The 21,405-nt window shown below is 37.9% G+C and overlaps 1 protein-coding gene across 1 annotated transcript in view; it reads right to left on the bottom strand.

Annotated features, from left to right (window-relative positions):
- Positions 1-1,481: 1,481 nt before the first annotated feature.
- LOC126251376 (AP-2 complex subunit mu) overlaps positions 1,482-21,405 on the bottom strand; it is a 41,761-nt gene continuing 21,837 nt past the window's right edge. The window contains exons 6-8 of the mRNA XM_049951760.1: positions 18,334-18,567; positions 2,183-2,294; positions 1,482-2,101 (exon numbers count right to left, since the gene is read on the bottom strand). Coding sequence (XP_049807717.1) covers positions 1,967-2,101; positions 2,183-2,294; positions 18,334-18,567 — 481 coding nt within the window. The 3' untranslated portion in view covers positions 1,482-1,966. The remainder of the gene's footprint in view (positions 2,102-2,182; positions 2,295-18,333; positions 18,568-21,405) is intronic.

Here is a 21,405-nt window from a genome sequence, read left to right as displayed (position 1 = left end):
CGTTGGAGCTCCCAATAACTAATAAACCCCTCCCCCCGTGTGCCTGCTCGGACCTTGCTGAAGGAGCAGCCACATGTCCACTCACAGGCAGAGCGGGCAATGCCACACGGTCAGCCTCTACATTTACCCTCCACCTCGCGCACCGCGAACACCGCTAAACCCGCCACTCCCCTTGGGGAGAGGGTGGCCCAACCGCGCCCGGTACCCGCGAAGATGTCTCGCCAGCAGGGACAGTGGGTGAACCTTTGATCACGTGAAACCCAACTCACTTCTCACATGGAAGCTTAGGATCAAGGCAGACAGGTGGAGGAAGTATTTCTTGATTAACAAAAAGCATTCGACTCAGTATTACAACTACGCTTATGTCTTAAGTATAATGATATGTCAAGGGAAATTTGTGACTGGATAGGGGAATTTGTGGTAGGGACTACACAGCATGTTATCTTGGATGGAGAAGGACGATGCAGCATGTTATCTTGGATGGAGAGCCATTGTCAGATGTAAAGTAACTTCAGATGTACCCCACACTGTATATTAATGACCTTGATGACAATGTTAACAATACTGTCAGACTTTTGCAGGTGATTCAGTTGTCTACAGTGAAACACTTTTTCAAACTGCTCACAAATGATCCCAGGAAAACCAACCATACTTCATACAAATAACTTCCATCAGTCTGTAATTTTGAATCATTATAATTACATTACTTAGTTTTCTCATTTAATACAGCCCGAAATCTTTTTTGCTAATAACATGTTTTGTCACAATAAACTGGATGAAGCCTAAGTACCTAATTTGAATTTTTTTCTGTGAGATGTGGTTGAGACCAAATTTAAAATTAACTCAGAATTTTAATTGTGATATCATTCAACTAACTTTTGAATTACTGAACTAAGCTACCAACAGAAATTTAGTACAATAGAATATCAAAGCTTTCCTGATTATGCAGTATCTGCTTCTTATGCACATAAATATCACTAATGAATTAAGGCAGCCATCTTATCAAATGCCAATCCAGTATTATAACCATCACCTCACGTCACTTTGCTCACATTTTAATTAATGTTGAAAACAATCAGTTTATTATTTAAAAGAGGCCATTTCCATATGGGCCATCAAACTGTTTTCCATTACAACACACATTCCTTGATTACATCCTACTTTTCTGTGTATTATTTGACCACTGAAGTGATCTATAACATCAATTTATCACAAGCTGATGTTAATTTTAAGCAGTAAATGAAGAGTGATTAGATACTGTACGTGTTACCCTTGTGAATCTTAAGTATGGTTCTTGTGTACCACCATACATTCCATCATTTTATTTTATTTCCCATGTCTTCTTTTCTATAGAAGTAGTTGCTTTTTTATTTATGGTACAATGTTTTATGCCATTTTCAGATCTGTGATATCTGCACCACACATAATACTTTAAGGATACTTCACAATAACATGTCCTACTAACATTAATTAAGAACACATTTAACATAACAAACACTTTAATCTTTGAGCCAGTAACAAAGTGAAAGGTTCGAAACCATTCAGACTATAGGCTCAAACTTCACACACATACAGTACATATATTCCATCTATTTATAATGGTATACAAAAATGGCAACAATACATAGTATGAGTATTTCATTTTAGTCCATCCATGTTATTTATACAGCTTGCTTTCACTACTATTCCTAAGCATTTACCCCACAGCAAGAATTCAGAATTCAGTAAAGCATAATCAAGCAGGAAAGCTTAGGTGCTAAAACACATTTGACGTAACAATAGCAGATCATATACAATGTTTAATCTTAGAACAGAATCAATATTTTCACTTTTTACTGATAGCATTACTACATACAATTCTGCTTTTTCTGTAGGTTTATCCATAACATATTTCAGAATATCACTTATGGAATGTATTATATATTAAATTTATTCCACTAATCATTTGAGAAATTTAATGAGAATTTTAGCACCGTGTTTCATACAGGCCACTGCGGCCAATGTATCTAACCCATTTTATAACATCATGGTCTGAATAATTCAGCTTTGGTTCAAACACTTTTAAGTACCGAACTTTGAAGCCAGAAGGAGCAAATGGGACCTGAAAATGAAGACAAATAAGTAACTAAAAGGAAACTTAAATAACTTATTGTTAATTATGATTTGTATATAAACACAATACCTCAAAATTCATGGATATAGGTGGTCTTGTCCACTTCTTTTTTGTGTCAGTTTCAAGAAGTTCTATTTCTGCAGATAATTGTGTTTCTTTCATACCTGCCATTCTCTTGATCCTTAAAAGAAAGGGAGAAAACATGGAATAGTTTAGCAAGTCTTCGCAGATAAAAAGAAAAAGCTTGACTCCACACAGTGGTAACAATACACTTAAACATGTAAATTGTTTTCACATTATGGAGGGTATCATTTTGTACTGAGAGGAATGTGTAACCATGCTATGAGGAAATTTAATTTAGTTTACAAATAAATGTTCTGCTTCACAGCAAGATTTTGCCTATGCTGGCCACAGAACATAATAACGAACTGTTTTTCAAGTCCTCCCATTTCCTCTTCAGCAATTTCTCTTCTTCAGGTAACCAACATTTATGTCTTAAATCAAGTAGTGCATTCTAAAGAAATATTTTATAGCCATGAATCATCTATTACTTTAACTTTTTTCCTTTTTCCAATATTAAGTGACAAGCCACTGAGCTTCATCTGTACTGTGATAACAGTTCACAATGTGAAGTTTCTTGAGATTCAGGCATTTATTATGGATGCAGTTTACCTCAACTCTTGTAAAAACACGAACTACCACTTAACCAATTGTTATAAACTGACTAAGTTCTACTTTTTTCATCGTTAGAGATCACCGTCTTAACATCAGTGTTAAGTTCACAGTTACTGTGTTCAGTAACATGAACTGTTAAGATAATACTTTCTTATAGTCAGAGCCCAAAACAGCTTTCTATTATATTCTTCTTGACAGAAAATTATATCTTTTCCCTCCTTTTCTTCATAACCAGGCCCTTAAAATCAAGTTTCTCATTTTTACAACTGTGAAGTTCTTACAATAGTTGTAATACATAAATAATAAATGGTTTGCAACCCTAAATGTAAACTCTCTAATTAAAGTAGGAAAATTGAAATTATTGATTGAAAAGCTGAACCAGAAAGAAATTTTAATATGTGCATTGCAAGAAACAAGGTTTTTAGATGAAACTGCTTTAGATTTTGAAAATTATCGTTTATTTAAAGGAAAACCAGGTAAAATCTTAATGAAACAAATGCCATACCTGGGAACAGCATTTCTGGTACATCACTCAATTTTAGATTCAGTTACTAACTTCTACTCGAGTTCTGAGAGACTATCCATTCTTGAGATTAAATGTAAAAACAAAGGATACTCTATAATCAACTGCCATGCACCCATAAACCAGGACAACAAAAATAACCCGGAGAAAGTTGAAGAATTTTGGGAGATACTTGAAATGGAACTGGAAAGGTGCTCAAAGAAGAACATCAAAATGTTAGTAGGCGATTTTAACGCACAAATAGGAAGGGAGAAAAAATACCATGGAACAGTAGGCCTCTTCCCAGGTCACAAAAGAACTTCAAAAAATGGAGAAAGGCTTATAGAGGTATGTAGGCATTTCAACTTGAAAATAATGACAACACATTTCAAAAAGCTGAGCCGAAAAACTAAAACATGGAGATCACCAAATCCACTTCTCGGAGAATTCCAAATTGACCATGTGGCTATCTCACTTCATTGTCAAGAAGAAATTCAAAACACTAAAGTGCTGAAAAGCCTTGATGTTGATTCAGACCACTATTTGACTACGATTAAATTCAGACCACTCCCATTTCGAAAAGAGAAGAAAACCTTTTACAAAATTCCAAAATATAACACAGAAACTTTAAAAAATGAAGAAATTAAACAACGGTTTCAAAGAGCATTGCACAAAGATAGCGATGGCATATCCACAATAAATAAGGAAGCGGGATGGGAGGAGATCAAAAACGAAATAGTTGAAATAGCAAAAGAAAATTGTCTCGTGAAAAGAGTAAGAAGACATCCATGGTGGGACAATGAATGTGATGAGAACCTGGAGAAGAGACAGAAATTGTGGCAGAAATGGAACTCCACAAAAGATCCTCAAGATCTTGACAATTTTAAAATCCAGAGAAGAGAAACAGCTAAGCTTTTCCGTAATAAAAAAAGAAGACAATTTCAGGATAACCTAGAACAGATTGAGGAAGACTTTAAAAGAAATAATTCTAGAGATTTCTACAAAACTTTTAGAAAACAGCTAACCAAATACCAATCCCCAAATTTATGTTTTAAAGATGAAGAGAACAAGCTAGGTTTGACAAACAAGACTAATTGTGAAATATTAGCAAAATATTTCGAGAATCTACTAAATTGTGAACCCCCCCCAAGATAAAATGAGTTTTGAAAACCACCAAAATACTAATACCGAGTCAAAACCTCCAGACGCTGAAGAAATAAAACACATAATACACAGTCTAAAAAACAATAAAGCCCCAGGTGAAGACTCCATAGTACCAGAAATCCTAAAAATAATGGATACCAACCTCCCACAAGTTTTGGAACATATGTTTAAGAAGATCTGGGACGAAGAAAGAATTCCTGAAGACTGGCAGTGTGCCCTGATACACCCACTACACAAAAAGGGGGATAAGATGATACAAAATTTTGTCAAGGAAATTACTTCAAATCGTGGAGCCAGTTCTGGATAAAAAAATAGGTGAATATCAAGCAGGTTTTAGACAAGGTAGATCCTGTGTTGAACAAATATTTAACCTGAAAACACTAATTCGTTACAGAATCTCAAGAGGCCAGAGATTTGCAATAGTATTTGTAGATTTCAAAAAGCATACAACTCGGTAGATAGAGAAACATTACTGAAAGTATTGGAAGAATTTGGGGTCGATAAGAAAACAATTCAAATTATCAAACAGACGCTAACAAACAGTAAGGCCAAAGTTAAATTTATGGGTGAAATTTCAAGGAAGTTCGAAATTAAAACAGGTGTTAGACAAGGTGATGGTTTATCCCCAATCCTCTTCAACTGCGTACTGGAAAAGATATTGAGAATATGGAAAGAAGAACTCAAAGGCACCAAGAATGACATCAGAATTGGAACAAAAAAAGAAAAAATAGAAGTGGACTGTTTAGCTTTTGCAGACGATCTGGCAATAATTACAGAAAACGAAGAAATAGCTCAGAATTACTTGGAGAAACTACAAGAAGTTTCGGCCAGAGCTGGACTGCAGATTTCATTTGAAAAAACCGTGTATATGTCTAATCATAGAAATAACAAGAAAAATCTTATTACTAAATACGGCAATATTAAGAGAGTAGAAAAATTTAAGTATTTAGGTGAAATAATTCAAGTGAATGGTTTAGACAAGAGTGCAAACCAGGCGAGAGCAAGGAAAATGGAATTTGCTTTTCAAAAAACCAAAGACATATATAACAAAAAAAACATTTCGATTCAAGCTAAATTAAGACATTATAAAACTGTCATTAGACCAGAATGCCTGTATGCATCGGAGTGCCTAACTCTTAACAAAAAGGGGGAAATAGAAAACATGGAAAGGAAAGAAAGGAAAATTTTGAGAAAAATATTAGGACCGAGAAAGATTGGAGAAGAGTGCAAGCTAAAGAGTAATAAGGAAATATACAAAACTATTGAGAAAGTGAGTGATGCAATGCGTAAACGCAGACTAACGTTTTATGGTCACCTGTCGAGGATGGATGGAAACAGACTAACAAGAAAAGTGTTTGAACATAGTAACAGGAACGAAAAAACCAACAATAAATGGATACAGATGGTGAAAAAGGATTTGGCCTATTTTAATGTCACCCGTGAGTCAATCAGGGACAGGAAAAAGTTTAGACAAATAGTGAACGAAATTAAGTGTTTTCCAGAAGAAACGAAACTAAAGAATAATAACAGGAAATGGTCGGAAGAGCGGAGGAGGAACCATTCGAAAATGATGAGGAAATATTGGGAAGAGAGAAAAAAGATCAAAAAGCCGGGCAAGTGAATTGTTGAACGTGGTCCAAAGATGGCCGAAATCGAAAGAAGAAGAAGAAATGGTTCTCATCACAACTTTAATTACTTGGTACATTTTCTAGTGTCCTGATCATGTCTAATTTGAAGTATTGTAGTATCATTCAAATTCTCTCTGAACATAGCATTGCTTCTCATAGTTCTCAGATATCACTTAAGCTCTCTTTTTAACCACAGTGTTGGTTTGAACACCATAATGCTTCAATAACAATAGTCAAGTGACTGGTGATGTGCACTAGACTTAATCCAGCCTTCTAACTGACAGAACCATACAGTTTTCGAGAACAATGTTAAATGAGGGCTCTGAACTGATTTAAGAAAAATGTCCCGAGTAATTTTGGTCATCAATCAGGACTAGCTTGATGCAGCCTATCACTGTTTCCTCTCCTGTTGGAATCTTTTCATCTTAATCATAGTACCTAACACACACAATCTTCAATAATTTGCAAAGTAAGAGAAAGTCAATCACATTATTACAGCAGACTGATGTTTGGAAAAAAAGTGTCACTTTTGAGCTCTCTGGCTCTTCTAATAGGAAATACGCTCATTCACACAATCACATGTACACACAAATGCAGACTATCAGAATGACACTGATTACAGATGATCAATTACACAGGTCTGCAAAAACATATTTTTTGGAAGTTGTTTGAAATTTGATAACTGACTTATGTACGTTCCAATGCTGATTTCAAAAATGCAATCCATTTTTTCTATCACGTCAGAGTTTCTTACAAAAAAAAAGGGAGTATTTTTGGGTATAATAACAAAATTTAGGCAATTTATCACATTTTTCCAATGTTATAAAATTTTATTTCACTTATACATCATGTTCTAAACTACATTTCCAGTATACTTCCATTTCTCTTTAAGCTCAGAAGTCCTTATAATAACACTTTCACTTTTTGTCAAAGCTTCTTTTATTGCTTTTCCAGCTGTGGACACATTGAGGATCATCCCTTTATCATCCAGCAGTAGTCCGCTATCATGTTGTCATTCCATCTTCCTTGATATCTTTTCCCCATTTCTTTGATGTCTTAGTGGAATCTTTCCCCCTGCTCTTCACTTACATCGCCAAGGTTTACAGGGAAGTAGTCAAGATGTGGAGAAAATGAACTTTAATGCTCATGTTACAGCCCAGCTACTTAAAATTGTCGAGCATGTCTGCCACGATTGTCTTTTAGTTTGGATCTCGTTTCCTAGGAAACCAGTAGCAACTAATTTAACAGGTGTCCATGCTGCCTTTTCTTTTGTTTCCATTTTGTTCACAAAGCTGGGATATGTCATTAGTTTTCTAATGTTTGGTCCGACAAAGTCCTTCCTTTAGCTTTGCCTCAAATAAACCAGGAAACTGTCCACAAAGATATCTGAATCACTCCCCTTCTTTTGGCAATGCCTTAACAAATTGTTTCATCAGCCCCAACTTAATGTGAAGTGGTGCACGTAACACCTTTTTGGGATCAACAAGGCATTTCCTCTCAACATTTTTAACCCCTACCAGTAACGTTTTTCTCAGTGGCCAAGCTTTTTTTATGTAGTGTTGCTTTCTGTCTCTACTGTCCCATTCACAGAGAAAGCAAGGGAACTTTGTATAGCCACTTTGTTGACCAAGCAGCATTGAAATTACTTTTAAATCACCACCTAGTGTCCATTTGTGGTCTGAAAAGCAGTGTTTGCTTAAAACCAGTTCAAGGTTTTCGTAACATTCTTTTAAGTGAACTGAGTGTCCAACTGGTATAGAAGTAAACTCATTGCCATTGTGTAGAAGAGTACTGCTTTAAGGCTTCTTTTTGAAGAATCAATAAGAAGTCTCCACTCATCACAAGCGTATTCTATTTTGAAATGTGCCATAAGTCCAGGAACATCACTGCAAAACACCAGGCCACCTTCTTGAGAGAAGAAAGATACAAACTCCTTTTCCCCCAATCAATACCAAGAAAAGGATGTTGCAGGAGCCAACATATGTCTATCTTTCAATCTAGTTCCTAAAACCTCTGCCGATTCTTTAGCAAGGCCTAGGTCTCTAACTAAATCGTTCAGTTCAGATTGTGAGAATGGAATGGGATCGGTTGTGCTAGGATCGTAGCAATCTCTATCTCCTTCACTATCACCTTACTGAGCCAATGGCTCGTGATCATCTATATCATCCAAAGAATCTGGAGGAGAGAGTATTGGTATGGTCCACGAGGAACAGGGCGAATGGCTGATTGAATGTTAGGGTAAGAAATTCCTTTTTGTTTTTCAAATTGAAACCTTGTACGTTACAAGAACAAAAATAGCAGTCATCATTATGATTTTGGGCTCCCTCCAAACCATTGGTATTCCAAAACATAAGGACTGCTTTTTACGCTGAAACCATTGCCTCAGTTCTTCAACACACACTGAACGAACTGTGTGGGGCCCAAGGCTTATCTTGATTGCCTAACTTTATACCAAAATAGCCGAAATATACTTTTTCAACAAAATCTGAAATGTTTCTTTGTTGCTTTTTAATGGTATAGTTACCACAAATGTAGCAGAAGCAATCTGGCAAGTTTATATGTCTTTGGTAGCCAGTGTCCATTGTCAATAAAAAAAGCTTCACAACACAAGAAAAGTCACTACCTTAAAGCACTAGTAACAACAACAAATGAACAGCTCAGAGTGAAGAGGTACTGTGAACTGAAGGACAATCGCAGAAGCTCACTGCTTGGTTATGGCGGGGGAAGGGGCAGCATGACAGACAGGCATCGACATGAAAATACTGCTGGTTTCTCCTAATTACTCTTTATTTTACATATATCTAACATAAAAATGGCTAAATAACATTTTATGGAGGTCCTAAAAACCAAAATTCAAACTCACTAGAGTGCTGAAATATCGAAAAAAGCTACAACTAGACAAACAGTTTGTGAAATAACTGTACATCATGGAATTTTTTCACTGTTTTCCCCGAAATCAGCATTAAAAACACTATAAAAACCACTTAATAAATTTGAAACAATTTTTATGTTGCAGACCTGTGTTACTAAGAAGAGTTGCCCGACTGATGAATGTGGGGAGAGCATAGGGAAGGACACAGGAAACAAGGAGGGGGTAGTGGTGTAGCCCAAGACAGGTTCAGAAAAGATAGATAACTCAGAAGCTGCACAAGATGAAAGGAGTTATGAGATGGTTTGGGGAGAGGGAAGCAGAGTGGTTAAAAGAAAAGAAGGCAGAGATGGAGTCAGGGAGAAAAATGACAAGTGTGTGTGTGTGTGTGTGTGTGTGTGTGTGTGTGTGTGAGAGAGAGAGAGAGAGAGAGAGAGAGAGAGAGAGAGAGAGAGAGAGAGATATTCCATGTTCACAGTTCAGAGAAACCTGTGCTGGAAGGGAGTGTCCAAACAGCCCACACAGTGAAGCAGCTGTTGAAGTCATTTATGTTGTGGTGTGCGGCATGTTTGGCGGCTTGATGGCTGAGTTTGCAACCGGCCACAATATAGTGGTGGCCGTTCATACAAGTAGATGGTTACCAAACGCACACAGAAAGGGGACAGTAATTGCAGTGCAGATGATATATAGCATGGCTACTTCCACACATGGCTCTTTTTTACAGGACAGGAAATGTCTGACAGGACTGTGTTAGGAGGTGATGGTTGGGTATACAGTAAAGGTCTTGCACCTGGGTTGTCCACAAGGGGTGCAGGACTGGGAGTAAGGTTGGTAGGATGGGAGGCCAGGGAAGACAAATTTTGGGTGATGTGGGTGGAATTTTGAGTAGGATATCCCTCATCTCATATGTAGTTGAAGACCCTGTGAAGGATGTGGTTGAACTTTTTAAGGCCAGGGTGATATTTAGTTATCAGGGAAGTGCCAGGAGGAGGCTGGTTACCAGATTTACTGGTGTCTAAGAGGAAATCTGTTTACACGCAAATTGGATAGGATATTGTCTGTCAAAGGTTCTGGTAAGGCTCTCTGGCTCCCCAACCTCTACAAATCCAACCCAAAAAATCTCCCTACTTGTCTCATTGAGACTGGTTACAATGCTCCCACAGAACAAACCTCTGCCTTTGTTGACCAACACTTCCAAACTGCTGACTTACATTCATGGTGCTACTCACTTTCTTCACCACCTTTCTACAGTCCTGTCCCATTACCAACACCTTGGGTGTCACTGTGGATTTGACATCCTTCTGCACTGACATCCCCAATTACTTTTCCTACTGTTGTCCTGATACCAAACCCACAACCTGACCGACAATTATTTAACTCCTCAAGGCCAAATATATAAACAAATCGATGTTACTGCCATTAGTATTTCCTGGTATCATGCTGTGCGGTCTTATTTTGGACAATCTGTAGGAATTCTTCCTACACAGTCAACATCTACAACCCTTTGTCTGGTTCGGGTGCACTGATGCAATTTTCATGAGCTGAACTCATGACAACCTTTCCCTCTTTCCTCCATAACCTCAACACATATTCCCAAATCTGTTTCAATCGGTCCTCCAGAATTAAACTAGCCACCTTCTTAAATGTTGATCTCCCCCTCTCAGGGGCTTCATGAATATATCTGTTCATATGAAGTGCACCAACCATCAACATTACCCCCACTGTGACAGCTGTCACTCATTCCATGTCAAAAAGTTTCTTCCTTACACCTTCTTGGACTCTGCATCTGCAGTGGAAACCACGAGTTGTTGGAATATACTCTTAACCGTACCAGAGCCTTTACTGACAGACAATATCCTATCCAGTTCATTCATAAACTGATCTTCCATGCCATATTGTCCTCTGATACCTTTAAATCTGTTAGCCAGGCTCTGAATGGCATTCCTCTGATCACCCAGCATCACCCTCACCTTGAAACACTCAGCCACACCATTCACCAAGACTTCTACTAGCTCTCATTGTGCCCTAAAATAATAGGTATCCAACCCAAAATCCTACTGACATGACCCAAAGTAATGTTCCACTGGGCACTCAACCAGCATAATATTTTTGTCAGTCTATTGTGATGGATCTTATTTTGGGTTAGCCATAAAGCAATGTCATTTAATAAGTGTCTTACCACTGTGTGGGGGCAAAGAAGCAATATAAACACGCCTGCACCAAGAAGAGAGATGTATAGAAGGAAAAATGAACATATATCTATATTCTTATGTTTCTTTCAGTGAATATCGAATTTTTCACTCGAACTATTGGTCCTCCCCATCCGTGATTCTGGGTGGACGCGTTGAATGTGTATTGGACAGCTATGAATATCTGTGCTAAAGTTTTTTACAATTTCTCCTGGAATGGAAAAAAATTTCTTTCATTTCTCAATTATTCAGCATGACAAAGACACTTGGATGCACCGCTGCCTGCAGTCTTCGAGTATAATGGTGATATCATTATGACAGTATTATATTGCATTCTTTATCATGGCGATGGATGATGTAATTTTCAACCAGCCACTCAACCTGCAAAATAACTTTGTCCATCACTATTCAAATCCTGCACCACATGGTTTATTTCCTTGTGGATGACCCACATTTAAGACCTGCCCCACTACCTCCTGCTGCAATCCAGTCACAGGTATTCTCTGTACTGTAGTGAACAGGGCTGTGTGTGAAAGTAGCCTTGTTATGTATCACCTATGCTGCATTACTGTGCAGAATTGTGTGTGGGCAGAACAGGTAACCAACTGCCTATTCTTACAAATAGCCACAACCAGACTGTGGCCATCTGCAGACTTTACCATCCAGTTGCTGTAGATGATGCACACAACAACACAAATGGCCGACACCTGCTTCATGACACATGCAATTTGAATAATTTCTTCCAGCACAAATTTCTCTGAACTACGCAGGTGGGAATTGTCTCTCCAGCATATCCTACATTCTCACTACCTCCCTGGCCTAACCTGTTTCCCACTGCCTCAACTTAGCTTTTGCCTTTTGTTGTTGACCATACCATTTCCCTCACCCCTCCCCCATGTAGTCAGAACCTTTACTTCTGACATTGCTGCTTCATGTATAAGGGCAATTTAAGTAATAGCAAACTATCAGTATTAAATGCAGTTAACACTGAAGGCATTTGAAACTCACGGAAAGGGAAGACGCACACTTTGCGGAAGTTCCAGTGCTTGCAGACAGATGGCATGACATCGAGCTGAATAGAAAAAGCAGTTGAAACAAAAGGGCTGTGTCCCTATCTGTGAGCATTGTAAAAGAAGGAGCAGTAATACAATTTTTGTGGTCGGAGGGTGTAAAACCTCGACAAATCCATAGAAGGCTGTTGGAAAGGTATGGAGATAGCTGCATTAGTGAGAGACAAGTGTATGAGTAGATAGTTGCCTTTAGAAGTGGACGTACATTAGTCACAGATAAACAATCCTCTGGTCATCCCAGCACAACTGTTACTGATGAGAATGTGGGACACACACTGACACCATGATTCATGAGAATAAACATATTTCTGTAGGAGCTTTAGCCAGGGTACTGAGTATCAGTGTTGGATCCAATCACACCATTATTAGTGTGGTTATCAAGTATCATTTTGTGTGCGCATGGTGGGTGCCTGGGATGCTCATTAGTGAACCCAAGATGATGACTGTTCAAGGCTGCTGCATCATTTCTTGTGCAATCCAACACTGAAGAAGATGACTTTGATGTGTATCATCATAGGAGACAAAACCTCAAAACCTGGGTGCATAATGCAAAAGAGTCTTCAGAATGGTGACACGCGTCTCTTTCAGCCAAGAAGAAATTCAAGACTCAGCCCTCTGCCAGAAGGGTCCTTTGCACACTCTTCTGGGTTATGACAGGTCGATTTTGGAGCACTATGAATGAAGGGGTGAAACAGTGAATGTTGCCTTGTTGGAGAATGAGTTGAAGCCAGCAATATGAAGCAGTTGACGAGGCCTTCTGTCTAGAGGCATTCTTACTCTTCATGAATAATATTCTTAATCTACGTCTACTCCTCGGTATACTTTATAGCTAAATATCTGATTCTGAAGTATCTCTCACCATGATGTAATCTAGTTGGTATTTTGCTATGTCTCCTGGTCTCTTCAGGGTATGATATCTCCTCCTGTAATATATGACCATCTATTTGCTATTACTAGTTGAAATTTATTGCAGATCTGAAGAATATTTTCAGTTTCCTCACATATTAACTATTTTTTTCTACTGCTTGCAATGCTGGCATGTGTATCTGAACAGTAGCTGTTGGCCCTTGTTTTATTTTCATTCTGGTGAGAAACCTATTGCTGAACCATCCTCTCTTTGCCCTATGTTCTTATTCATGAACTACTGCTGTTATGCCGTTTTCTGATCCACATGATGTTTTTACCTTCCTTCCATTTCACTTCACTGGCCTCTTACTACATATAATTTCAGCATTTACAATCCATATTTTCGATTTTCAAACTTACTTAGTGCATTCAAACTCCTGACATTCCAAGTCTGAAAACTTTTTACACTTTCATTGGTTTTAAAAGCTTTTGCCATGGTCATCTCCCCAGTGGCAGTGCCCATCCAGAAACACAAATTGGGGACTTGTAAGAAATCATTTGGTAATTTATGTATCATCATTGGTTTTGTGGACTTCAGTCTCCTGACTAGTTCGGTACAGCTCTCTACACTCTTCTATCCTGCTTACAGTAGTTAAGCCTTTGTCTCCTTCTACAGTATTTAACCCTTACACTTACTTCCATTATTTAAATGGTGATTTTTTGATGCCTGACAATGTGTCCTATCAATTGATCCCTTCTTTTAGTCAACTTATGCCATAAAATCCTTTGCATGCTATTTTGTAAGTACCTCCTAATATCAAACACTTCTATTTTCTTTTTGTCTAACAGACTTTACATGTCTTTCACACAGTGATTTCCATCGTTTTCTGCATTCTGATGGTATTTATCATTATCAACTACCATCATTAAAGGCAGTTTCCCACCTAATGGGTCAGAGGATATCATGAATCTGCTCCTTTAATCATTTTCACAAGGACACTGGCAGGGCCTGATTCCTTAAACAACAATGTAGGGGAAAAAAAGATTGCTACTTACCATAAAGAAGACCTGTTCAATTACAGACAGGCACAAATAAGACAGTTTTTGCCCACAGCCTTCAGCAGCAAAAGAGAAACACACACTGTACACACGAGCAACCAGCATCTCCGGTGTGCTTGCTCGTGTTTATGAATATTGTGTGCGTGTTTTTTTTTTGTTTGTTTTTGTTTTTTGCTGATGAAAGCTTAAGACAAAAACTTCAAGTAAGTGTCTTACTTGTGCCTGTCTGCAACTTAAAAAGTCTTCTTTACAGGAAGTAGCTATCTATCTTTTCCTACATTGTTGATATTCCTATCTGGAGCTTCAGCTGTGACTCCTTATACAGGAAACCCTTGGCTGTTATAGCTAACTATTTTTATTGAAAGCTAGTTAAGTACCTAAAGTTTCCCTGGAATGTATTTATTTCCAGTTCCCCCCCCGCTTCCTCATTACCCCTCTGCCCACCTCCTTCTGCCCCCTCTACCTGATACTTCCCTCTCCCTGTCTCTCTCTTCTTCCCTTTCTGTCGATCTCCTCCTTCCCTTACATCTCCTGAAATATTTATCATACAACGATATAATTCTGTAGGTACATTCAGCAGCATATATGAATACTATCAGCTAAATGCATTGTAACTAGAGTAACAAAGAAGCGATCACTGGAATGTGATGCCTAATGCAACCGTTTTACTGCATGAACAGCAAAAATGTAGCCAATGATAAACCTTTTTCTTTTCATCATTATGTGGGGGTTGTCAGTGAGAGAAAGTTTCATAAAGGTTTGAAATTACTGCTAAGTTTATTGCAAGTTACCAAGTGCTCTCACTCTTTAGTGCTGGATGAGTAACATTTGAGTATTCATGCATGGTGACCTACACTATTTTCAGCCCCCCCCCCCTCCCCCAACCAACCCACTGATAGGTGATTCTTCCCCGAGTGTAAGTGATGTGTGCCAAGTTTGGTTGAAATCGGTCCACTGGTTCCGGAGGAGAAGTGGAACATACATATGTACATAAATTTTTACAGTATGTATGAATATTTTTTTCCTGATCCGATTTTGATGAATTATAACCTATATAGTAATCCTACCTTCGCTAAAGTTACAATTGAAAACCTCATGGAAATCAGTCTAGCAGTTTTGGAGATTACCGTGTTCAGACAGATGGACAACATTTTTACAGATTTATTACTAATATAGATTGAAGCAGTTGATTGACTGACTCCAGACCAGAGCCAGAACCTTTGGATCAGTAGTTACAGTATTTATATTTTGTATTGTAGCATTCTTATGAACCAAAATTGTGTGTGAAATATTAGCATTAGTACTGAGGGTACAATACATAATTCTGAGACTTTCATTACTGTACCAGCATAGTTGATAACTCAACATAAAATCACAACAGAGTATAAACAACAACTCTCAGCAATATGTATGAACCATAAGTACTGTGAACAGGTGTAACAATTCAAGCATTTTGTCTTTTTTGTACTACCTTTTTAACTTTTGGTCAGGTGATTACAGGGTTATAAATACAAAATCAAATAGGGGTAATGCAGGAGTAGGTTTAATAATGAATAAAAAAATAGGAGTGCGGGTTAGCTACTACAAACAGCATAGTGAACGCATTATTGTGGCCAAGATAGACACAAAGCCCATGCCTACTACAGTAGTACAAGTTTATATGCCAACTAGCTCTGCAGATGATGAAGAAATTGATGAAATGTATGACGAGATAAAAGAAATTATTCAGGTAGTGAAGGGAGACGAAAATTTAATAGTCATGGGTGACTGGAATTCGTCAGTAGGAAAAGGGAGAGAAGGAAACATAGTAGGTGAATATGGATTGGGGGGAAGAAATGAAAGAGGAAGCCGCCTGGTAGAGTTTTGCACAGAGCATAACTTAATCATAGCTAACACTTGGTTCAAGAATCATAGAAGAAGGTTGTATACCTGGATGAATCCTGGAGATACTAAAAGGTATCAGATAGATTATATAATGGTAAGACAGAGATTTAGGAACCAGGTTTTAAATTTTAAGACATTTCCAGGGGCAGATGTGGATTCTGACCACAATCTATTGGTTATGAACTGCAGATTGAAACTGAAGAAACTGCAAAAATGTGGGAATTTAAGGAGATGGGACCTGGATAAACTGAAAGAACCAGAGGTTGTAGAGAGTTACAGGAAGAGCATAAGGGAACAATTGACAGGAATGGGGGAAAGAAATACAGTAGAAGAAGAATGGGTAGCTCTGAGGGATGAAGTAGTGAAGGCAGCAGAGGATCAAGTAGGTAAAAAGACAAGGGCTAATAGAAATCCTTGGGTAACAGAAGAAATATTGAATTTAATTGATGAAAGGAGAAACTATAAAAATGCAGTAAATGAAGCAGGCAAAAAGGAATACAAACGTCTCAAAAATGAGATCAACAGGAAGTGTAAAATGGCTAAGCAGGGGTGGCTAGAGGACAAATATAAGGATGTAGAGTCTTGCCTCACTAGGGTAAGATAGATACTGCCTACAGGAAAATTAAAGAGACCTTTGGAGAGAAGAGAACCACTTGTATGAATATCAAGAGCTCAGATGGCAACCCAGTTCTACGCAAAGAAGGGAAGGCAGAAAGGTGGAAGGAGTATATAGAGGGTTTATACAAGGGCGATGTACTTGAGGACAATATTATGGAAATGGAAGAGGATGTAGATGAAGATGAAATGGGAGATAAGATACTGTGTGAAGAGTTTGACAGAGCACTGAAAGACCTGAGTCGAAACAAGGCCCCGGGAGTAGACAACATTCCATTAGAACTACTGATGGCCTTGGGAGAGCCAGTCGTGACAAAACTCTACCATCTGGCGAGCAAGATGTACGAGACAGGCGAAATACCCACAGACTTCAAGAAGAATATAATAATTCCAGTCCCAAAGAAGGCAGGTGTTGACAGATGTGAAAATTATCGAACTATCAGTTTAATAAGTCACAGCTGCAAAATACTAACGCGAATGGAAAAACTGGTAGAAGCGAACCTCGGGGAAGATCAGTTTGGATTCCGTAGAAATGTTGGAACACGTGAGGCAATACTAACCTTACGACGTATCTTAGAAGAAAGATTAAGAAAAGGCAAACCTACGTTTCTAGCATTTGTAGACTTAGAGAAAGCTTTAGACAATGTAAACTGGAATACTCTCTTTCAAATTCTGAAGGTGGCAGGGGTAAAATACAGGGAGCAAAAGGCTATTTACAATTTGTACAGAAACCAGATGGCAGTTATAAGAGTCGAGGGGCATGAAAGGGAAGCAGTGGTTGGGAAAGGAGTGAGACAGGGTTGTAGCCTCTCCCCGATGTTATTCAATCTGTATATTGAGCAAGCAGTAAAGGAAACAAAAGAAGAATTCGGAGTAGGTATTAAAATTCATGGAGAAGAAGTAAAAACTTTGAGGTTCGCCGATGACATTGTAATTCTGTCAGAGACAGCAAAGGATTTGGAAGAGCAGTTGAACGGAATGGACAGTGTCTTGAAAGGAGGATATAAGATGAACATCAACAAAAGCAAAACGAGGATAATGGAATGTAGTCAAATTAAATCGGGTGATGCTGAGAGGATTAGATTAGGAAATGAGACACTTAAAGTAGTAAAGGAGTTTTGCTATTTAGGGAGTAAAATAACTGATGATGGTCGAAGCAGAGAGGATATAAAATGTAGACTGGCAATGGCAAGGAAATCGTTTCTGAAGAAGAGAAATTTGTTAACATCGAGTATAGATCTAAGTGTCAGGAAGTCGTTTCTGAAAGTATTTGTATGGAGTGTAGCCATGTATGGAAGTGAAACATTGACGATAACCAGTTTGGACAAGAAGAGAATAGAAGCTTTCGAAATGTGGTGCTACAGAAGAATGCTGAAGATAAGGTGGGTAGATCACGTAACTAACGAGGAGGTATTGAATAGGATTGGGGAGAAGAGACGTTTGTGACACAACTTGACTAGAAGAAGGGATCGGTTGGTAGGACATGTTTTGAGGCATCAAGGGATCACAAATTTAGCATTGGAGGGCAGCGTGGAGGGTAAAAATCGTAGAGGGAGACCAAGAGATCAATACACTAAGCAGATTCAGAAGGATGTAGGTTGCAGTAGGTACTGGGAGATGAAGAAGCTTGCACAGGATAGAGTAGCATGGAGAGCTGCATCAAACCAGTCTCAGGACTGAAGACCACAACAACAACACTTTTTAACTTTTAACACTTACTTCCACACAATTGCATTTTCTGATGCTTTATACTTAGCCTTCCCTTTCAGGCAAATTAACTGTACACCTGATGTATTCAGGGGTGTTGGAATTTTAACTTCAATCTTCTGACCCAGAAGGGAAGGTTTGAAGTTAGATTTCAGAACAACTTTCACTTCCATCTTGGTACGTCCCACTTCTCTCACAAGAGGAATAACTCTGAACGGCAATGAGATATCTTTTGTTGTACGGTACCTGAAAAGGACCACCAAACCAGTCAACAAACATAATATCTAAAGCAATTTTCCACAAATAAATAAAAATGTATTCATTAGTTTCACAAAAAAGGGCACAATATAATCCTGGCATCATGAAACTTATTTATTTTCACAAAAAAAGTTTATTTTGTCGCGTTATTGAAGTACTATAGTTAAGCTCATTAAAATATATTAAGATACAGTTAATACTCTTTCCAAAATGAATAATTTGTGGACTATGGAATATACCTTTTCCAAGCCAGTAGGGGAAGTTGCTAGAATAGTAATCTGATCCACAGTTTAATTTCGAGAGTAATTTTGTATGCAATAATACTTCATGAGGCACCTCAAGGTATAAACATTAATGTGATTTTCTGAAGATTTCCGTACAGAATCTGGGGTCGAAACAGTGCAGTATGGCTCTTCATAATATCTCAGCCATGACACGTAGTCTGGATTGGAGTTTCTGCACTCCAACTGGGATTCAGGCAGAGTTTTGGTGACTTCACAGACTTTCCTGGCCATTAGTTGGAAAAATAAGGTAAAGGTTGGCTCTGCGAAGTGGCATCTTTAGGAGGGAAAAGAAGTAACTGCTCTACAACCAGCATGCTCCACGACTCCAAATATTCAAGAAATTTTGAGAGTTGCTCTGAACTCTACAAAAATCAGAGAATCAGTTGCAAACTCTTGTGGAGACAAGGGAGGCCCAGTGGAACCTGGACAGAGTGTTATTAAAATTTGAAATTTAATAAAGGGGCAATATTTCAGCCCAATTCAAGAATTCAGATTTTTACAGAAGCAGCTTTGCAGTAAAAATAGCAAATTAGCCATTTCAACTTTCAAACTCAATTGCAAAGCTGTGATACAATTATATTTAATTATTTGCTCTTTTGATCAGTGCAAGATTGATTAAATGTATTTTATACGCTTGCAGTCAATTTTATCATACTGAAAACTTATGTTCATCATCATTTAAATTTTTAGAAAGTAGAAATTGAGTCTGATGCAACATTACTGACACTTAACATTTTTTATCTGCCTTCTTTTCAGTGATTTTATGTATACCAGTTCACTGTCACATTCAACTTTTAGAAATGGTATAAATGAATTGCTAATGTATGGCTTGGTTGTAGTCCTAACAATGGTGTCTTAAGAAATCTCTTCAAAGTGATCTGCTTCAAATGAAGAGGTATGGTGGTCAGCCTGACAGCAGTACGAGAGGTTGACACTTGCTATGCATCCCTGTTACAAAAGAGAACTAAAACAAGCTGTAAATTTACAAGCAATGGACCTCTAATGAACTGACTTTCATACCAGTAATAAGACTGGTTGTGACATTTGGTCTAAATGCCAACCCATTTGTCCTTAACAACCCTTAGCCTGCGACAGGATATAATAAAATATGACGAGGTCACGACCATCCCCACATCACAGACAGTAAAGAGAATTTCCCAGTCTCAACTAAAACACAGTGAAATTGATTGCAATAGAATATTGCAAAACTGTCGTGTGTGCGTGTGAGATAAGGGGGTGGGGATAGCCCACCTGGTGATATGTATTGGTAGAGTTGGTTCTGTTGTAAGAAAACTTCATTACTACTTTGTAGAATAGCTGCATCCAGTAGTAGTGCGTGCATTGTGAAAGTTAAAAAATGATGCTAAAGATTTCCCCAGTGAGTGAAAGAAACAACACTACTGGCATATTATCTCTATAGGTGATTTCCACAAAACTGAGTTTATGTGGGCATTTTTTTTATAAACAATATAGCAGGAGGAAGACTTTAGTGCTGATAAGGGAATAAGTGCTTCTCAATGACATCCTTCTATAAAATATTTTAAGTATTTTTGCTATATTGAATTATAGAATAAAAATTCGAGCTTATGATGGTAACCTCTATCTTCAAGAGGAAAAACTGACGTATTATGTCGCCAGAAATTGTATGATGACGGTGGTGTCTTTTGGAATGTAACTAACTTGACAAATTTCGCTGCAGTCTTTATGTTGAGAAACTGCTAATGCCTCTTACAATAATTTTTTGTTTGTTATTTTCACACTTTTTGCATGTATGGTACCTTTGATAGCATTTTGTAAATAAAACATCTAGATTGCCTATTAAAGTTTCTTATTACAAGATTTGAGCTACTGCCATCCTTGGGTATGGAAAGTGTGGAATTTTGAAAGAGATGGCTATGTCAGTACTAAAACCTATATCTATTCCATTAGGCATAGGTTTTAGTACCGACAAAGCCACTTCTGTTAATTCTAAGCTTTTGATATCTGATGACTGCAGTAGCTGAAACCTTGTAACAAAGAAAGGAACTTTAATGAGGTCCTTAAGGATAATTAAGTTTGGCATTTAGACCAAATGTAAAATACTGCGTTACTGGTATGAAAGTCAATCCATTAGATATCCATTGCCTGTACATTCACAGATGGTTTTAATTCGCTTTTGTAACAGGTTCTGCTTCATCATATTGAAAGTACAGACCTCTCTGACAAAATAGGATTGTTAGTTTTGTTACCCCAGTGGACAAACAAGACTATAGTACATTAACACTAATACAGGTTATGATTTTTTGCATGAAGACTTTCTTACGAAATTTCACTGCACTCTCCTCTCCTAACCCTCTCAAATCTCCCTCTGTTTACACATTGAACTTCATCCTGGCATTACTACTCATTTATGTAACTGCTGACAAACGCTTGACCTCAATGGAAAAACTCTTTAGACAAAATATTTAGTAGAAAGCAGGACTGTCACAACTACAGCACTGTTACTGTTAATAATAAATTTCACTCCAATAAAAACCATAAACCACAGTAAACACAGTTTCTG

This window comes from Schistocerca nitens, chromosome 4 (assembly GCF_023898315.1).
Source record: "Schistocerca nitens isolate TAMUIC-IGC-003100 chromosome 4, iqSchNite1.1, whole genome shotgun sequence".
Lineage (NCBI taxonomy): Eukaryota > Metazoa > Arthropoda > Insecta > Orthoptera > Acrididae > Schistocerca > Schistocerca nitens.
The sequence above is the reverse complement of the archived record's forward strand: the minus strand, read 5'-3'. Positions and strand labels throughout refer to the sequence as shown.